Below are 14,964 nucleotides of genomic sequence, written 5' to 3'. Positions count from 1 at the left end.
CATCTACCGTACATACGGGGCCATTCTCCGCTGATAATGTACAAAATATAGACCATGAGAAATATTTAAAAATTGTTTGATTCGCAAACTTTGATGCTTGCAGAATACGAACCAATGAATGGATGATTTTTTTTTTTTTTTTTAATTTTTTTTTTTTGGGGGGGGGGAGGGGGGGGGGTGGGAGGAAGTGTTCAGAGTTGACCGTGATTTTAAAAAATTGATTTTTTTTTTTTTTTTTTTTTTTTTTTTTTTTTTTGCCACACCACAAAACCAGGCGCCCCGCAACCGACCCAGCTTTTTTGCTCTCCCCTGGTAGCCCCATCTCGAATGGATCTTCGACAAATTTTGCTATGAAATGCAGCTTTTCACTTATACCTGCATATAGCCCCTCCCCCCCCTGCCCCCCCCCCCCCCCCCCCGAAGCAAACACCATTTTCCCCTTTTTCTCCGGCCAAGGAATAATGATTAAAATGTTCCCAATGAGAGAAGACTTAATTTGCATTCCTCTTTTATTAGTAGTATTGGAATTAATCTTTGCTTTAACTTTAGCATATTTAATAATATAGAACCAAATTTGAACATATTCAAATTGAGCCAAATTAATGAGCTAGGGTCGCTATAGGGAAGAGGGTAAATAGCGACCCTCTTCTTGAATTATGAATAGCGACCCTCTTCTTCGATTATGAATAACAGTCCTTATGAATAATGATCCTTTTATTCAATTATGAATAGCGGTCCTTATGAATAATGACCCTTTTCTCAAATTATGAATGGCGGTCCTCTTTCTCTTCTCTCCCCCGTGTACTTTTGCTAAAATTCCTACTCCTCCCCCCCCCCCCCCCCCCTAAATTTGAAATTTTGACTCATCGACATTCCGTTCCGTTGGGGGGGGGGGGGTAAGGTCATATTTTTTAGGTCATCCATTAGGATTTTAAAAAATAATAATAATTACAACAAAAAAAAACAAAAAAAATCAATACTCAAAATGGGGGGGGGGGGGGTTCCCGAAAAACATACACATACACAAATCTCAAGGGGTTTACCCCCCCCCCCCCTGCGTACACGCCTGAGGAGAGACATGGAAAGACGACGAGAGAGAGAGAGAGAGAGAGAGAGAGAAGGGGGGCTAGAGAGGAGGAAGATGAGAGAAACAGATACACTATTTTATAGTAAGTAAAAGAGAGAAAAAAGGAGGAGCAGAAAAGCGAGATGCTAAAAAATGTAAAAACATGAGGGAGAGAGATTTGTTTAAAGGAGTGAATAAAAAGAAAACGGCCAGGGACAGAGCATGGGAAACGTTGATAGCTAGATGACTTTGGAGGGAGACTGAATGAGAAGATAGAGAAATAGTGAGAGGGAGAGAAAAGGGGAAATAATATAATAATAATAATAATATATCATATATTATTAAGATATATATTATTATTATTATATTAATGAGAAAATAGAGAAATAGGGAGAGAAAAGGAGACATAGAGAGAGAGAAGAAGAGAGTGGGGGAGCACAAAGGAGATGGAGCATGCAGGGTGATGAAGGAAGAGTGTATGGGGACAGTTAGAGAGAGATACCTGCATGTAGCAATGAGTGATAGGATGGATGGATGATGTGGGGGGGGGGGGAGACGAGCAGGAGAAACGGTAATACAAAGAGGTAAGAAACATCAATTATTGTAATAAGACTGAGAGGAAAGGGAGTAGAAATATGGAGGAATGAAACATGAGCTAGAGAGAGAGAGAGAGAGAGAGAGAGAGGACAGTAATGGGGATGAAGAGAGAATGGAAGATTGAGAGAAGGAGAGAGGGAACAAAATAGTGAAAGATACCAGGGGAAATGAAAGGGGAATAGAGAGAGAGAGAGAGAGAGAGAGAGAGAGAGATGACGGATACAAAAAGAAATGGATAAAAGAAGGAAGGGATAATAATACAATTAATATAGATAAATACTTATTTATACTAGGGTGCATGCTGAGAGACTAAGAAGAAAGAGAAATAGAGAGAGATAGATAGAGAAAGGGAGGGATCGGGTGGGGGGGGGGGGCAGAAATGAGGGAGACACTATACCGGGACAGAAATAAACAAAATAGGGGAGGAATGAGAGGGAGAGGGGTGGGGGGGGGGGTGAAAAAAAATGATTAGAGACCGAGAAAGAGAGGGGGAGGGGTTAGATTTAAATATAGTGAAAGAGAAAGGAAGATAGTGGGAGAGAGAAAACATTAAAACAAGACAGAGAAGCAGTCAGTTGCATTGTAAATTAACATTATATTTCTTCTTCCATTATTAACTCTCAAAAACCCATTGTTTGTAATGGATTTTATTCATAGAAAATGTCACTAACTGGTAGCCTTCCTACAAATCTTTGAGATAGGCTGCATAGCCCGTTGAAGATTGACAAAACAATTGGAAGAAGAAGAGCGCCTCAACTATGGGTGTATATGGCCACATTTTCACTAGGGACAGATGAGGCCTCTTGCCGCTAGAAAAATAACTTAGGGGGGGGGGGGCAGTGGCGGATCCAGGGGGGCGGGGCGGGGGGGGGGGGGCCGGCCCCCCCCCCCCCCCTTGAGAAAAAAAATCATGCAAAATCACGCGATTTTTACCTTTTTTGGGGGTTGGGCCCCCCCCCCCCCTGGCGCTCAAGGGGGGGGGGTGCAAATTTTAAAATTTTCGAGGACCAAAAAAAAAATTGTGCTCACTACCCCCTTTCTTCCCGTCGCTCTCTTTCCCCTTTTCAGGCCACCGAAAAGGAGTGCATGGCCGAATCGCCCCCTCTTCCCGCCACTGACATAACCACAATTATTATTGGAGACAATGAAAACTTTCTTTAAATGACCGATTTCAATCTATAGCTAATTGTGTAAAAAAAAAATTAAAAAATGGAAAGCTATAGCCTATGAGATTAAGAAGTGCAGATGAAGTGCTCTGATGAAAGACTAATAAGAGACTTTTAATAGGTCTTCACATAGTCATAGACGTATGCATAGCATACAAGAACAACAATAATGAATATAATATTATGTTAATTGTGATGTACATTGTCATTATTCTACACCACACGTAGAGATATTATGAAGATTGTCTACACTCTGTACCCCCTGGGGGGGGGGGGGGTACTCACATAATAGAAATACGGGGATGTACCGCTCTAATGGGTCACTTTTGTCACAAGAACACCATTAAAAATGGTTTCAAAATTTGCGAAATTTTGTGTGCAAAAAAACACCAGAAAATTGTGGAAAATTTGTCTTTTTTTCGAGGAAAATGCCCTTAAATGACCCCTGGTATTGGGTATGGGTTTTGAGGCTCGAGCGGCACAACCCCGTCCAAATAAAATCTGAGTATCCCCCCCCCCCCCCCCCCCCCCCCCCCCCCCCCCCCCCCCCCCCCCCCCCCCGGGCCGGGTGTGTAACCCGCGCAAGCGAAGAAGATATCTAGCTTGGTAAAAGACTATAGGCTAAAACGCGCAGCCGGGGATTCCCCTTTTATTTTATTTGCGCGCTCTGTTTCTTGTTCCGGCCGCGACCCACCGAACTGTGCAGTCGCCATTTTCTGCCAGAATTGTGCACGCGTACTGTACCGTACTGCCACGCCACCTCGCTTCCGAGTTCGATTCAGTGAGTGATTGAACTTACTATATTTTAAGATCTTTTTTCAGTTTTATTATGCTGATTTAGATTTAATTCTGTCGACGAAATGCTACCTTTGTAAACATAGACTAGACCCTAATCAGACTGAACAGCTGAAGTGAAACAAGGACCAAGCCAGGTTAGTCTAGTGTAATTCGAATATAAATCTAGTCTAGGTCTAGGCTAGACCGAATTTTCCGTCTCTTTCGTTCGTTAGCCTCTTATTGGGGTAGGGTCGGCTCTCTCTTTAGAGACGGAAGCCGTTTATACACATGTCCTTGCTAACGCCACGGCCAGTCCTGGTCGTAGCGTTTTGCCCCCAAAATCCCCCAAAATGTCATTTTACCTCGAGCATGTTATATTGTAAATTAGGCCTAGGCTATAATAAATCAGTTCCACTTACCAACTTGACTGAAATAATCAGTTTAATAGTCCCTTTTTAGGAAATTATGGGTCAAAATCGAAATCCATTTTGAAAATCTTTTTCAACATGGATTCCGATTTTGACCCATAATTTCCTAAAAAGGGACTAGACTAGTCTATTAAACTGATTATTTCAGTCAAGTTGGTAAGTGGAACTGATTTATTACCTTACAGATGGCGCACAGTTTTTCCTTCATAATCATTTTGCCTTCGGCGTAGACTAGAAGGGATGAGATTGACGGCAGCGAGAGTTTAACACGGCTTGCAAGATTTTCAACATGGATGTCGATTTTGACCCATAATTTCCTTAAAAGGGACCATTAAACGGATTATTTCAATCAAGTTAGTTAGTGGAACCGATGTATTATAGCCTAGGCCTAATGTAAAATTGGATATGCACGAGGTAAAATGACATTTTGGGGGATTTTGGGGGCATAACAATACGGCCGTGGCAAGTTTGTTCATGTTTGTGGGAGGGGCCTAACGGCTAAAATCTAGCCGTGATATCTTCAACATAGGCTGGCATAGGCGATCGTTCTGTCTCTATAACCGGAGGTCTAGTGGAGCCAGACGTAGTCTCAGTGGAACAACCGACGGTATAGAGACTGAAGCTTTCGGTCTAGGTCTAGGCCTAACGTTAGGTCTATGGAGTATGGCTATGACTATGTCCCAGCTTCCGGGTCTTGCACCATAGTCGTTTTACATCTAGGCCTATATCTTGCTTGCTGGGTCATATCAGGAATGTCATAATTGGAGTGTCTAGATATAGTCTTTAAATATTAAAGGTAGATCTATAGCCTAATACAAAGTTTTGGGAAAATTTTAAAATTGGCTGGATAGTGATTCTTAACAATTTTGATTTAGACTCTAGAGTCTATTTTGGATGATCCTGTGCCTGGATGTAGATCTTGACTAGTCTAGATCTACTACTAGATCTAGGTCTATAGACTATAAGCACTAGAAAAATTTAGCCCCTAAAATTAATTCTTCTGCTTTCGAGAAAAATTTACTGATGCTCACGGTAAATTTCAAATAGATCTAGCTCTTACGGCCATACAATGGTAGCTGCGACCATGAAAATCTCAGAATATGTAGTTGTGATAGATCTATAGGCCTATGTAATTTCCAAAGGGGAATAGCAATTGGTTGATTAGTCAAGAACATTGTTTAATGGCTTAATTAATATTTTGACCTTGAGAGAGAACTATACAACATAAAGAGTTTATTATTTACAATTTCATAACTTTAGACTTGATTTCAACCGCACCAACGATCACCGAATATTGTAGGATCACATTTGCTTCCAATATTTTCATTTGAACCAAATTCATGACCCCATACCAAAACTTTGTGTTACCTTTAATGAATATTGCATTTAAAATTCTTCAAATTACTGTTAATCATACTTCATAGTAGACAGTGTGTGTGTGTGTGTATTGGATTTTTACAGACGTGTATCAATCAGATATGATTATTTGCGTCTGGGGACAGACCTTTAACGTCACCATCAGAAAGACGTGACTCAGTTTCGAACCTGCGTCCTCTGCTGAATCAGTTTGCGCTTCTACTTTTAGCTGGATTACAGACACACACCACAATGCCAGATTTACGGGGCAAAAAAAAAAAAAATGTGCTTCTACCCCCACCCCCCCCCCACGCTTAATCACCGCTGGCTGAGTTGCTGCGAAAATTGTCCTCAAAAAGTGTCGGAAGGGGGGGGGGAATTGCTTACTACGCCCCCCCCCCCCCCCCACTGACGTTGCGATTTTCAAATTTTAAAACCCTCCCCTTTAAAAAATCTTTGTTACAAACTTCATTCACCTATGACAAATAATTGTATTTCAATAGTCAGAATGCAAATTGCATGTATTCCATGTTGTTAGTTAGGACAAGAATAAGGCCATGTAAAATTGATTTCATGTTGATCGTCCCCGCCCGCTTCCTTTTTTCTGCCCGCCTCCTTATATTTGATATTTGATTTTTTTTTTTTTTTTTTTTTTAATTTTTTTTTTTAACTATTTGTACATGCGGCAGCCATCTTGGGGAAAATATCAAATATCAAATAACATGGTACACCCTCCTCCTCTTTTTAAAAAAATCCGGACAATCAACATGTAATCAATTTTACATGGCCTAATGTTTGTCCTACATGGAGCGACAACTATAATGTTTGCAATTCACATTCTCACTATTGAAATTAAATTATTTGTAACCGGTGAATGAAATAATTTGTAACGAGGCACTTAACAAAGATTTATCTATTAAATTGATTCCATTCCTGTGCCTCTTCTTGACACTGCTGGGCCGAGGAGCCTTGAATGCACTCCCGGGATCTCTATATATGGTGTAGACTCTGCAATACATGATGACACTCGTTGCATGCTGGGGAAGGGTGCCCTGATTGGCGACTACACAAAAGAAAATCACGAAATCATTGTTTTTCTGCCCAGATACAACATTTCGTGAATATTAACCCTGCAAGGCACATCTTCTTGGCTGGTCCCAGCCATTCCTTCCAAAGGACGGGTTTCAGGAGGCATGGGCGAAAAAGTTTATGACGTTGAAGTAAAGCACCCAAAACCTTAAAAGCTATTATAGATGTAGTGAATTGAAACTCTCAGGGATAGTTACTCCATCTGTTTTGTATACCTAATATTTATATTTTTGAATGTTGTTTTCAGATACTGTCGTCCATGTGATATCACCATTTTCCAGAGGACTAAATCTCTGTCGAGTGAGAAGGATATCTTACACCATGGATGGATTCTGCCTTCTCTATCTGCTTCTGATCCTCTTGATGAGATCTGGTGACATTGAAACCAATCCAGGTCCTAACACTGCAGCAAGGTATGCATATACTAGTAGCACCTTCAGGGTTAACAATGACGTTCTGGGCCCTAGCTGTTGCATAAACCTTGTTATCAGTAACAAGTTACAATTACTGTTATAAGCTACTAGAATAAGCCAGTTCACGGTTGCAGTCTGAGCAAGAGCAGATAAAGGTTATTGCAGAACAAATTGTGAAAAATACGGAGACGAAATACCGGATATGTGCTCATGGAAGTTATGTAATCAATATTTATTTATGCACAAGCAGTGTACTCCATGATACACAGGTGGAAGTATTCTTTGAAAAGGGGAAACAAAGGCTATATTGTAGCACCTCCATCACTGTAGGAGTGATTATTTCATAATGTACAAAGTGGGACCTCTTCATGTTTTGAAGATCTGTGGATATTCAGGGTGATTACAGAGATGTGCTAACCGTGAACTGGTCTATTGTGGCATTTGTTCTGCTGAGAGCCTGAGATCAGGAATGTCATAGAAATTTAGCATTTTTGATTGATAACAAGTTTGATGAAACAGGGACCTATAGTTCCGTGATTGCATTGCGAAAGAAACAGCGTGGAATCGATTGGAAAGGTTGATCATGTACTGTAGCACATACCCCGGTACATGTAAGTATATTGGTGTATACTGTGAGTTGTCAAAATGATAATTTTTCCCAGTCTGGACACAGAAATGTGTATTTGGAACTCCACAAACATGGCGGTAGGAAAGTGCATGTGGTCAAAAACAAAAAATTTGTCATATATATTTAAAAAATGAGGGCATTTGTAGAGCTGTGACCTGTCTTTTTCAAGGAAGATTTTGTTCTTTGATACTCTTCCACACTAACATGAAAAGTGTGAAAAAGCTCACTATTTTTAGTCACCTTTCCCAGAACTCAACCTCCTTAAACAAGGCAAACCACACAACGTGGTCAATTATCATGAATGAGATCAATGTGACACTTGAAATCATCATTTTATAGAACAAACTTATAGGCCCGAATTCACAAAGGAGATTTAAATTTAACCCATGGTTTTAACATTCATTTACATAACCCATGGTTTAAAATTAGTGCAAAATAAGCGCAACACAGTCAAGAGGTCCAATATTAGACGCGCGCAAGGCAAGGTATGCTTATTTTGCGCTAATTTTTAAACCATGGGTTTTGTAAATTAAGGTTTAAACCATGGGTTAAATGTAAACCTCCTTTGTGAATTCGGGCCATAGTGATTACATATATTTTGCATGATACAGATAATAATTATGATGATGAAGGTAATAATAATGAAAATAATAACAATAATGATGATGATGATGATAATTGTAAAGATAACAATAATAATAATCATCATTATCATCATCATAATCAATTGTAGTAATGTTAATGTACACATCATTATTTTGACAAGTAGTATAGTAATCCTTTTCTTCTTATTATTATTACTTATATCATCATCGTAATTATTGTATTTACTGCTTAACTCTGCTTTTTTGGCATAATTACCCTTTACAGAACAATACTGCCCTGACCTGCAACTTGGGCCAATATCTTTCAATTGTTAATATCACAGGCATTATATTCTGATATTCCTAGGCTGTATATATTGCATGCTCAAGCATGCATGTTATACAAATTGTTGAGTATCACATTATACGATGCTCTCTAACTAATATCCTATCATACCCAATTAATATATTATTCATTTTACAGTAATGTCAGTGACATGGAGTTCCTGCAGCTGGCCCATGATATCCAACCATCTTACTACGAGGCTGTAGGGATATCCCTAGGGTTCTCTTATGCTCAGCTAGAGAATATCCTGATTCAGAAGTGGAATAACTATACCAATGCATTTTTGCGGGTATTCATGAAATGGAATGTCATGCAGCAACCTCCACACTCAAATAAACGGCAGCTTTTGGCAGACAAACTACGAGAGATTGACTTGGGTGGCTTATCAGACAGATTACTCAATGAACCAAACAGCACAGGTAAACAGATACTAATTATTGCAGTCTTGCTATGTCAACAGAAGATATAGAAAACCATGCATGAAAGTAAAGTCAGTTTTTACCATCTAGATAAAGTGAATGATGCTCTGTGTTCTATACATGTACATTTGCCACAATTTACAGAAGTGTCAAATATTTCAGGCCCCATGTATGTTTTTATAATTTACTTATTTAACTTTGTTAATCTTAATTTTTTTTCTGTACACCAGTATAGTACAAGTTCTTTGAGTGACGGCAGAATTTAATGTTTGTCAGCTTTCTTTATGTGTACATGTTCTTCAAACAAATTATATTCTTTTGCGTCATTTAATTATGATAACTATAATTATGCATCTGCACATGCACGGATGCATAATTTACTTCATGACTTCATACAAATTCAGACAAACATGTAGGACTTTGTGTCTTCACTTGAGTGCATGCACCTATTTGTAGGTCACACTATTAGCCTCATGCCTTTAAAATCTTTACAGATGTATCAAAATACATGTTTATGTGTAACCATGTGAATATGGATTATCTATGTATTTTTAGGAGGGCCATCAAGACTGCTCGAATCACAGACCAAACCTCCTTCAGCTGAATCTCAGACCAAACCACTTTCTCCTGAACTGGTTGAGCAGTGTGCAAATGATTTCAAGTTCAAGTACAGGTCAACTCTATGTAAGATTAGAGCTGATCCTCTCGATCCTGCTTCCATTGTGCCGTTTAAAGACATGTATACTAATCTCTTCTTACTAGAAGAACATGGAAAACAGAAGCGAAAGCTAGATTACAATGATATCCTCGATCTCAAAGTTAATGGAGAGTTCCCCAAGCGGATCATGGTTCAGGGAGAGGCAGGGGCTGGAAAAACTACATTTTGTGCTAAGATTGCCTGGGACTGGATTGAAGGGAGGCATTTCAGTCACTTTGTGTGGGTCTTGATTGTTCCTCTACGTGAATTTAAGCAACACACTATTGGCGAGATTGCAAAGTCTTATCTGGACAAAAACAATCCAGCAACGGTTTCTCAGATTACTGAGTATATCCAGTCAAATCCTGGCAAGGTATTCATCACATTCGATGGGCTAGACGAAGTCAGTGGTGAAATCGTGAAGACAAAATCCTGTAATTCAAATTCTACTGATCAAATGCAACTTCAGCCATCACAGCCAAGTGTCAGCTCATCTGGTAATATAGGACTTGTAGATATTCTTTGTTCAGATCAACTTGCCTCTTGCCCAGTCTTGGTTACCACTCGCCCTTGGAGAGCAGTAGAGATCAGATCCGATGGTGATCTAATGAAGCTCTACACATTCATTCATGTGGAGGGTTTCAACAGAGAGAATTTGTCAGTTTACATTCACAAATACTTTCCAAATAATGAGGATAAAGCAAATCAGCTTATCCAGTTCACCAGTGAGAATGATGTCATATCTGAAAACATGGCCCACTATCCTATATATGTAGCCATGTTGTGTCTTATGTGGAAAGAAGTTGGTGAGCAAAAACTAAAGGAAATGAAATCACTGAAAACTTTTTCTCAAATATTCAAAACAATGATTGCCTTTCTAAAAGAACATTATGCTCAAAAAGAGGTGAAGAAAGTAGGCAGCCCCTCACTTCATGCCTATTTGAAAACAATTGATGAGCTCCTTGGACCAATTGCCAAGCAGGCCCTCCATGGTCTGCTAGAAAATACCTTGGTTTTCGGTGAAGATGATTTCAAAATGTGCCCAGAATCCAAGGACACTGCCTGTAGGGTCGGGATTTTGTCTCAGGAGGACAGAATTACCACTAGTATGGACATGCATAAGGGGAATTCTTATGTGCAATTGCCAGTCTTCTTCCCTCACAAACTGTTTCAGGAGTACATGGCTGGAGTCCATCTTGCTTCCCTGTATGAATCAGATCGTAATGAATTCAACAGGCTGATTGAGCAAGTAGTGCTGCCAAGGAATTGGGAGTTCAGGTATCTCCTGTACTTCACTGTGTCACAGCACAAAAGTATTGCAACCCATATAATGAACTCTATGCCTCAGGGACTACCGATAAGCAGCTTGAATTTCTTTAACTGGCAAGAAAAGTTAGATTTCAATGTTGATGTAGCCTTTGAGAGTGAGGACCCAGATGTAGCAGCCTTGGTGAGGGACAAGCTTTCATCAGAGGAGATTGTGCTGACCATAGGCACATACACGACAGCACACACTGTAGCTGGTTATGCATTCATTGGACCACATGTGGTAAGTTTGATCATAGTTTGATAAACAAAATCAGTTCATCCATTTTCTTACATTACATCTTTTTGCAATTTTCTTACAGGACAAGAATATAATTATGGAAGGATGCATCAAGGAGGTTTAAACAGTAACAATTGTTAAACTTGTTCAAGTTCAAGTTTTTAAGTTCAAGTTTTTATTGTTCCACATTTTCCCCAAAAATATGGACATACATTTAAATAAAAAATTATACAATACATGTAGTATAAATGAGCACGTCTCAATGATTCTCAATTCATATAATAGATTAATTAGAATGTGAGGAACCTATTAAAAAGCAGTGTTTGTATATTATAGGTTCCTGGAAAACAGATGAAGAAATCGTAACAGTAGAGAAAGATGTAATTTAGAGGGGAGAATTAAAAGACAATGGAATAAAGAAATTTGTATTAAAAATAATGCATTAGCACCAATACCCAGAGTCACCAGGTTAAAATGCGAAGTCGAAATGTGTAGTCACCCAAGCAATTTAGTAAGCATAGCACAAAGTAATTTATTTATATACATTATTGAAAAAACCGGAACATGCATCATTAATTAGCTAGAACTGCTATCGGTGATGATATTCATGCATTGATGCCCGTATTTCTATTTCTTTGAGCAGATAAATTAACTGAGCAATTAGATCGGTGATCCTATGTACAATGAACACACCAAGGCACATGTCATTACGCACCTATGGTTTTCCATATGCTTTAACCTACATGTATATGGCCTTGCATCCTAACGTACCAATACATGACGCATATAGAGCGATACATCGTAATGCAGGATATAAAAAGGCATCTAAAACGTCCGGATGACAGGTTTTCAAAATTGGGCTATGAGACATGCCCTGAGTTTGGCCATCCAGAATAAAATTGACGTCATAGCCGATACGTGTTACAGTTGGGCAGAAAACCTGCGTAATCCGAATTGTGACCTGCTTCCAATATCGATCTACTCAAAATTTACTGAGTGAACATATACTGTGTATGGAACCATTTGAAAAGCTATTCCATTGTGGTCATTTTAACCCATTGTCATGCACACTAAGGTACTACAAGCATGTCACGCATGTCACGCATTGTATGTGATGCATAGCAAATTCAACATTTTAAAAATTAACCTAGTGATGATCGACGTCATGAAATTTTACCAAAGTTGGCATTCGGTTGTCAAGTAGTTTGATACACGATTACACATGTCTGTTAAGTTTCATAGACCTAGGTATAAAGTTTGCAAATAGATGTACAGTGTATGTTGAAGTTTTTATGGAATTATCCTGAAAAGTATGGTTTTCGAGAGCAATTTTTCGCAAAGTTGGTCAGTGGTAGGATGAATTTATTTGTTGTTGTTGCTGCAAAGTGTATATCTTGAAGTATCTAGATCCAAAAAAGGTTACTGATAAATTTAGGCATGATGGAGCTATGGCCCCATAAACATCCATTGTCAGATGTAATTCATATCATGCATGACTATTGATGTGTAAAATTCAGGAGAAATAGATGTATACCGGTATGTGCAATGCAAAGATAAAGATGCTGTACATATTTCAGACAGAAAGAGATTGATATGACAAAGTTAAGGTAATTTTTCTTTTTCAATGGTCAATATTTAAAGAACTTTAGCGATTGTTGAATTTCGGCCTTATATTTAGAGTATGAAGATTGCATTTTGAAGGACCAATTGTATATTTAAGATTAAGAGCAACTCTTGCACTATTTACAGTATTTTTTTAGAAGTCTGTAGCATCTAGGATAGGGGAGATAGGTAGGCTGAAAGAAAGGCATGTAAACGGTCCCGAAACAGTCAAAATGGCGCCTGGACGAAGTTCAGCAGCTAGTGCAGACGGTGAGATGGTAAAGCATATGCATAAAAAATTTGAAAGGAATTGGGATAGAGAAAAGGACCTAATTAGGAATAACAAGCACTAGCTGCATGCAAAACAAATGTGATTTGGGTGGAAGAGGAATAAGAAAAAATTCAGAACATGCAAATTGATATATTAGGCATTGACTCAATTCAATTACGTTATTATGTAGTATGTACTGGCACATGCATACACATTGCATCTATACCTTTTAGATGAGATAAAATTTGGGGACAGGAAACTTCATCAATAGTTTGCCCATTTTCATCCCTTCAAAAAAAAATATCTCTTGCCTAATTAAAATCGCAATTCTTGGTTTATGAATGTTTAACAGGAGCAAACATGGTAAACAGAGGTCAACAAAGGAATCTGTTTGATATTCTTGGCCCAGTGTAAAATTGGTGTTATTGAAATTGCAACTCTTAACATAAATGTACATTATTAATTTTGATTTTAATTCATCCTCTGCTTCACTCTCCTTTGGTAAGATTGAATACATACAACTGTGCTCATGCCGGGGGTATCAACATTTTTTCTTCTTTTCATCTTTGCCAGCCTAAATTTTTGCTCTGTATCCCCCCTTTTAATTTAGTGATGGTATTCCTATTACATTTATAAATGATTAAGATATGATCGAGGCACCAGATGGTGTGGAATTAATTAATCTCCTTAGAAACCTGTTCTTAGACTTTACATGGTAAACTAAGATAAGATATTCCTACTTTTGCAAAAATAGGAATTTGATATGAAATGTCATGGCAATAGCTCTTCAGCCTGTACCTTTGGTTATTTCCTTTTCCCTCTTTCTCTCTGTAGTTCTAGCAGCAAATTTAGGGCAACCGCTCATGTAGGTTACTCATGTATGGCTTACATCCAAGTGAACATCTATATTCTGCATCTCATCAGTGATCACTTTGTCATTTTATCCAGGTTAAGCTCAATATTTGGAGAGATTGTGGACCTACTATGTCACTTGATGTGGCAGAGATGATGTGCTCCGTGCCATCCTTGAAGGAAGTTTTTCTTCATGATGCCGCATTCCATCATTGTTTTTTTGAAACACTTGCAAGGAAAGGAAAAGAATCAAAGGTGAGCAGTTCATCCACAATTATGAGATATGTTTGAGTTTTAATTTAAGTTCATTCCATTACCATCTATTCCTTTTTCTAATGTACATTTTACTTTTCTGTAATTCCTTTCAATATCTCATTTATGGTGGTTCTTTTGACACAATGTGAACAACCCCAAAAATGGCCTAAAAAACCCTCCATCCGGCAGGCGGAGCGCAATGACTTGTCCACAAAAAAAAAAAAAATGAAGAGAAGAAAAGAAACAGGTTAGTGTCACACTCTTCTTCAGTGGCCAGATGTGACAGATGTTTAAAAACTAAATCTGTTTCTGATGCAGACACACATAAGGTGGTCTGCATCGTACTGGTCAGACAGATTTCAAACTAACCTGTTTCTTGAATAATGCTGGTTCTTTTGACAGAAGAATATATCTTCTCAAAGATTATAGCATAAAGTATAGATCCAATCCAAACAAGGTGAAAAACTTACACTTTTAAATGCAGGGATATTACTTCACTTAATCCTTAAAAGTCAGTCCTGCAAGGTTCACACTATGCATTGATGACACTGATTACTACACAAACTATTGGACGTGATCATGAACCAAAAAATATAACAAAACTCTGAGAAATACTAAAGGGCTGCCTGCTAGGTGCACATCATCAGTTAGTAGGAAGCGGAACTGGTGCTGCTAGATTTTAGCGGAGCATTTGATACGATTGACCATGATCTGCTGCTTGAAAAAATGGAATCCTACATTTAAATCAGAGGAAGGGCACTTCGATGGTTTTCCTCATACCTTGAAAACAGAAAGCATGTTATGATAAAAAATGCCTCTTCGCAATCCTACCATGATAAACATGGGGTTCCACAAGGATCCGTCATCGGGCC

At 38.6% G+C, this 14,964-nt stretch overlaps 1 protein-coding gene across 1 annotated transcript; it reads left to right on the top strand.

The window, feature by feature from the left end:
* Positions 1-3,568: 3,568 nt before the first annotated feature.
* Positions 3,569-14,173, top strand: LOC105440341. The gene is made up of 5 exons (XM_030977513.1): positions 3,569-3,610; positions 6,727-6,892; positions 8,589-8,869; positions 9,425-11,115; positions 13,934-14,173. The coding sequence occupies exons 2-5, from the start codon at positions 6,801-6,803 to the stop codon at positions 14,126-14,128; spliced, it is 2,259 nt and encodes a 752-aa protein (XP_030833373.1). The 5' UTR covers positions 3,569-3,610; positions 6,727-6,800; the 3' UTR covers positions 14,129-14,173.
* Positions 14,174-14,964: the final 791 nt, after the last annotated feature.

This window comes from Strongylocentrotus purpuratus, unplaced genomic scaffold (assembly GCF_000002235.5).
Source record: "Strongylocentrotus purpuratus isolate Spur 01 unplaced genomic scaffold, Spur_5.0 spur5_scaffold_1, whole genome shotgun sequence".
Taxonomy (NCBI): domain Eukaryota; kingdom Metazoa; phylum Echinodermata; class Echinoidea; order Camarodonta; family Strongylocentrotidae; genus Strongylocentrotus; species Strongylocentrotus purpuratus.
This window is presented reverse-complemented; position numbering and strand designations above follow the sequence as displayed.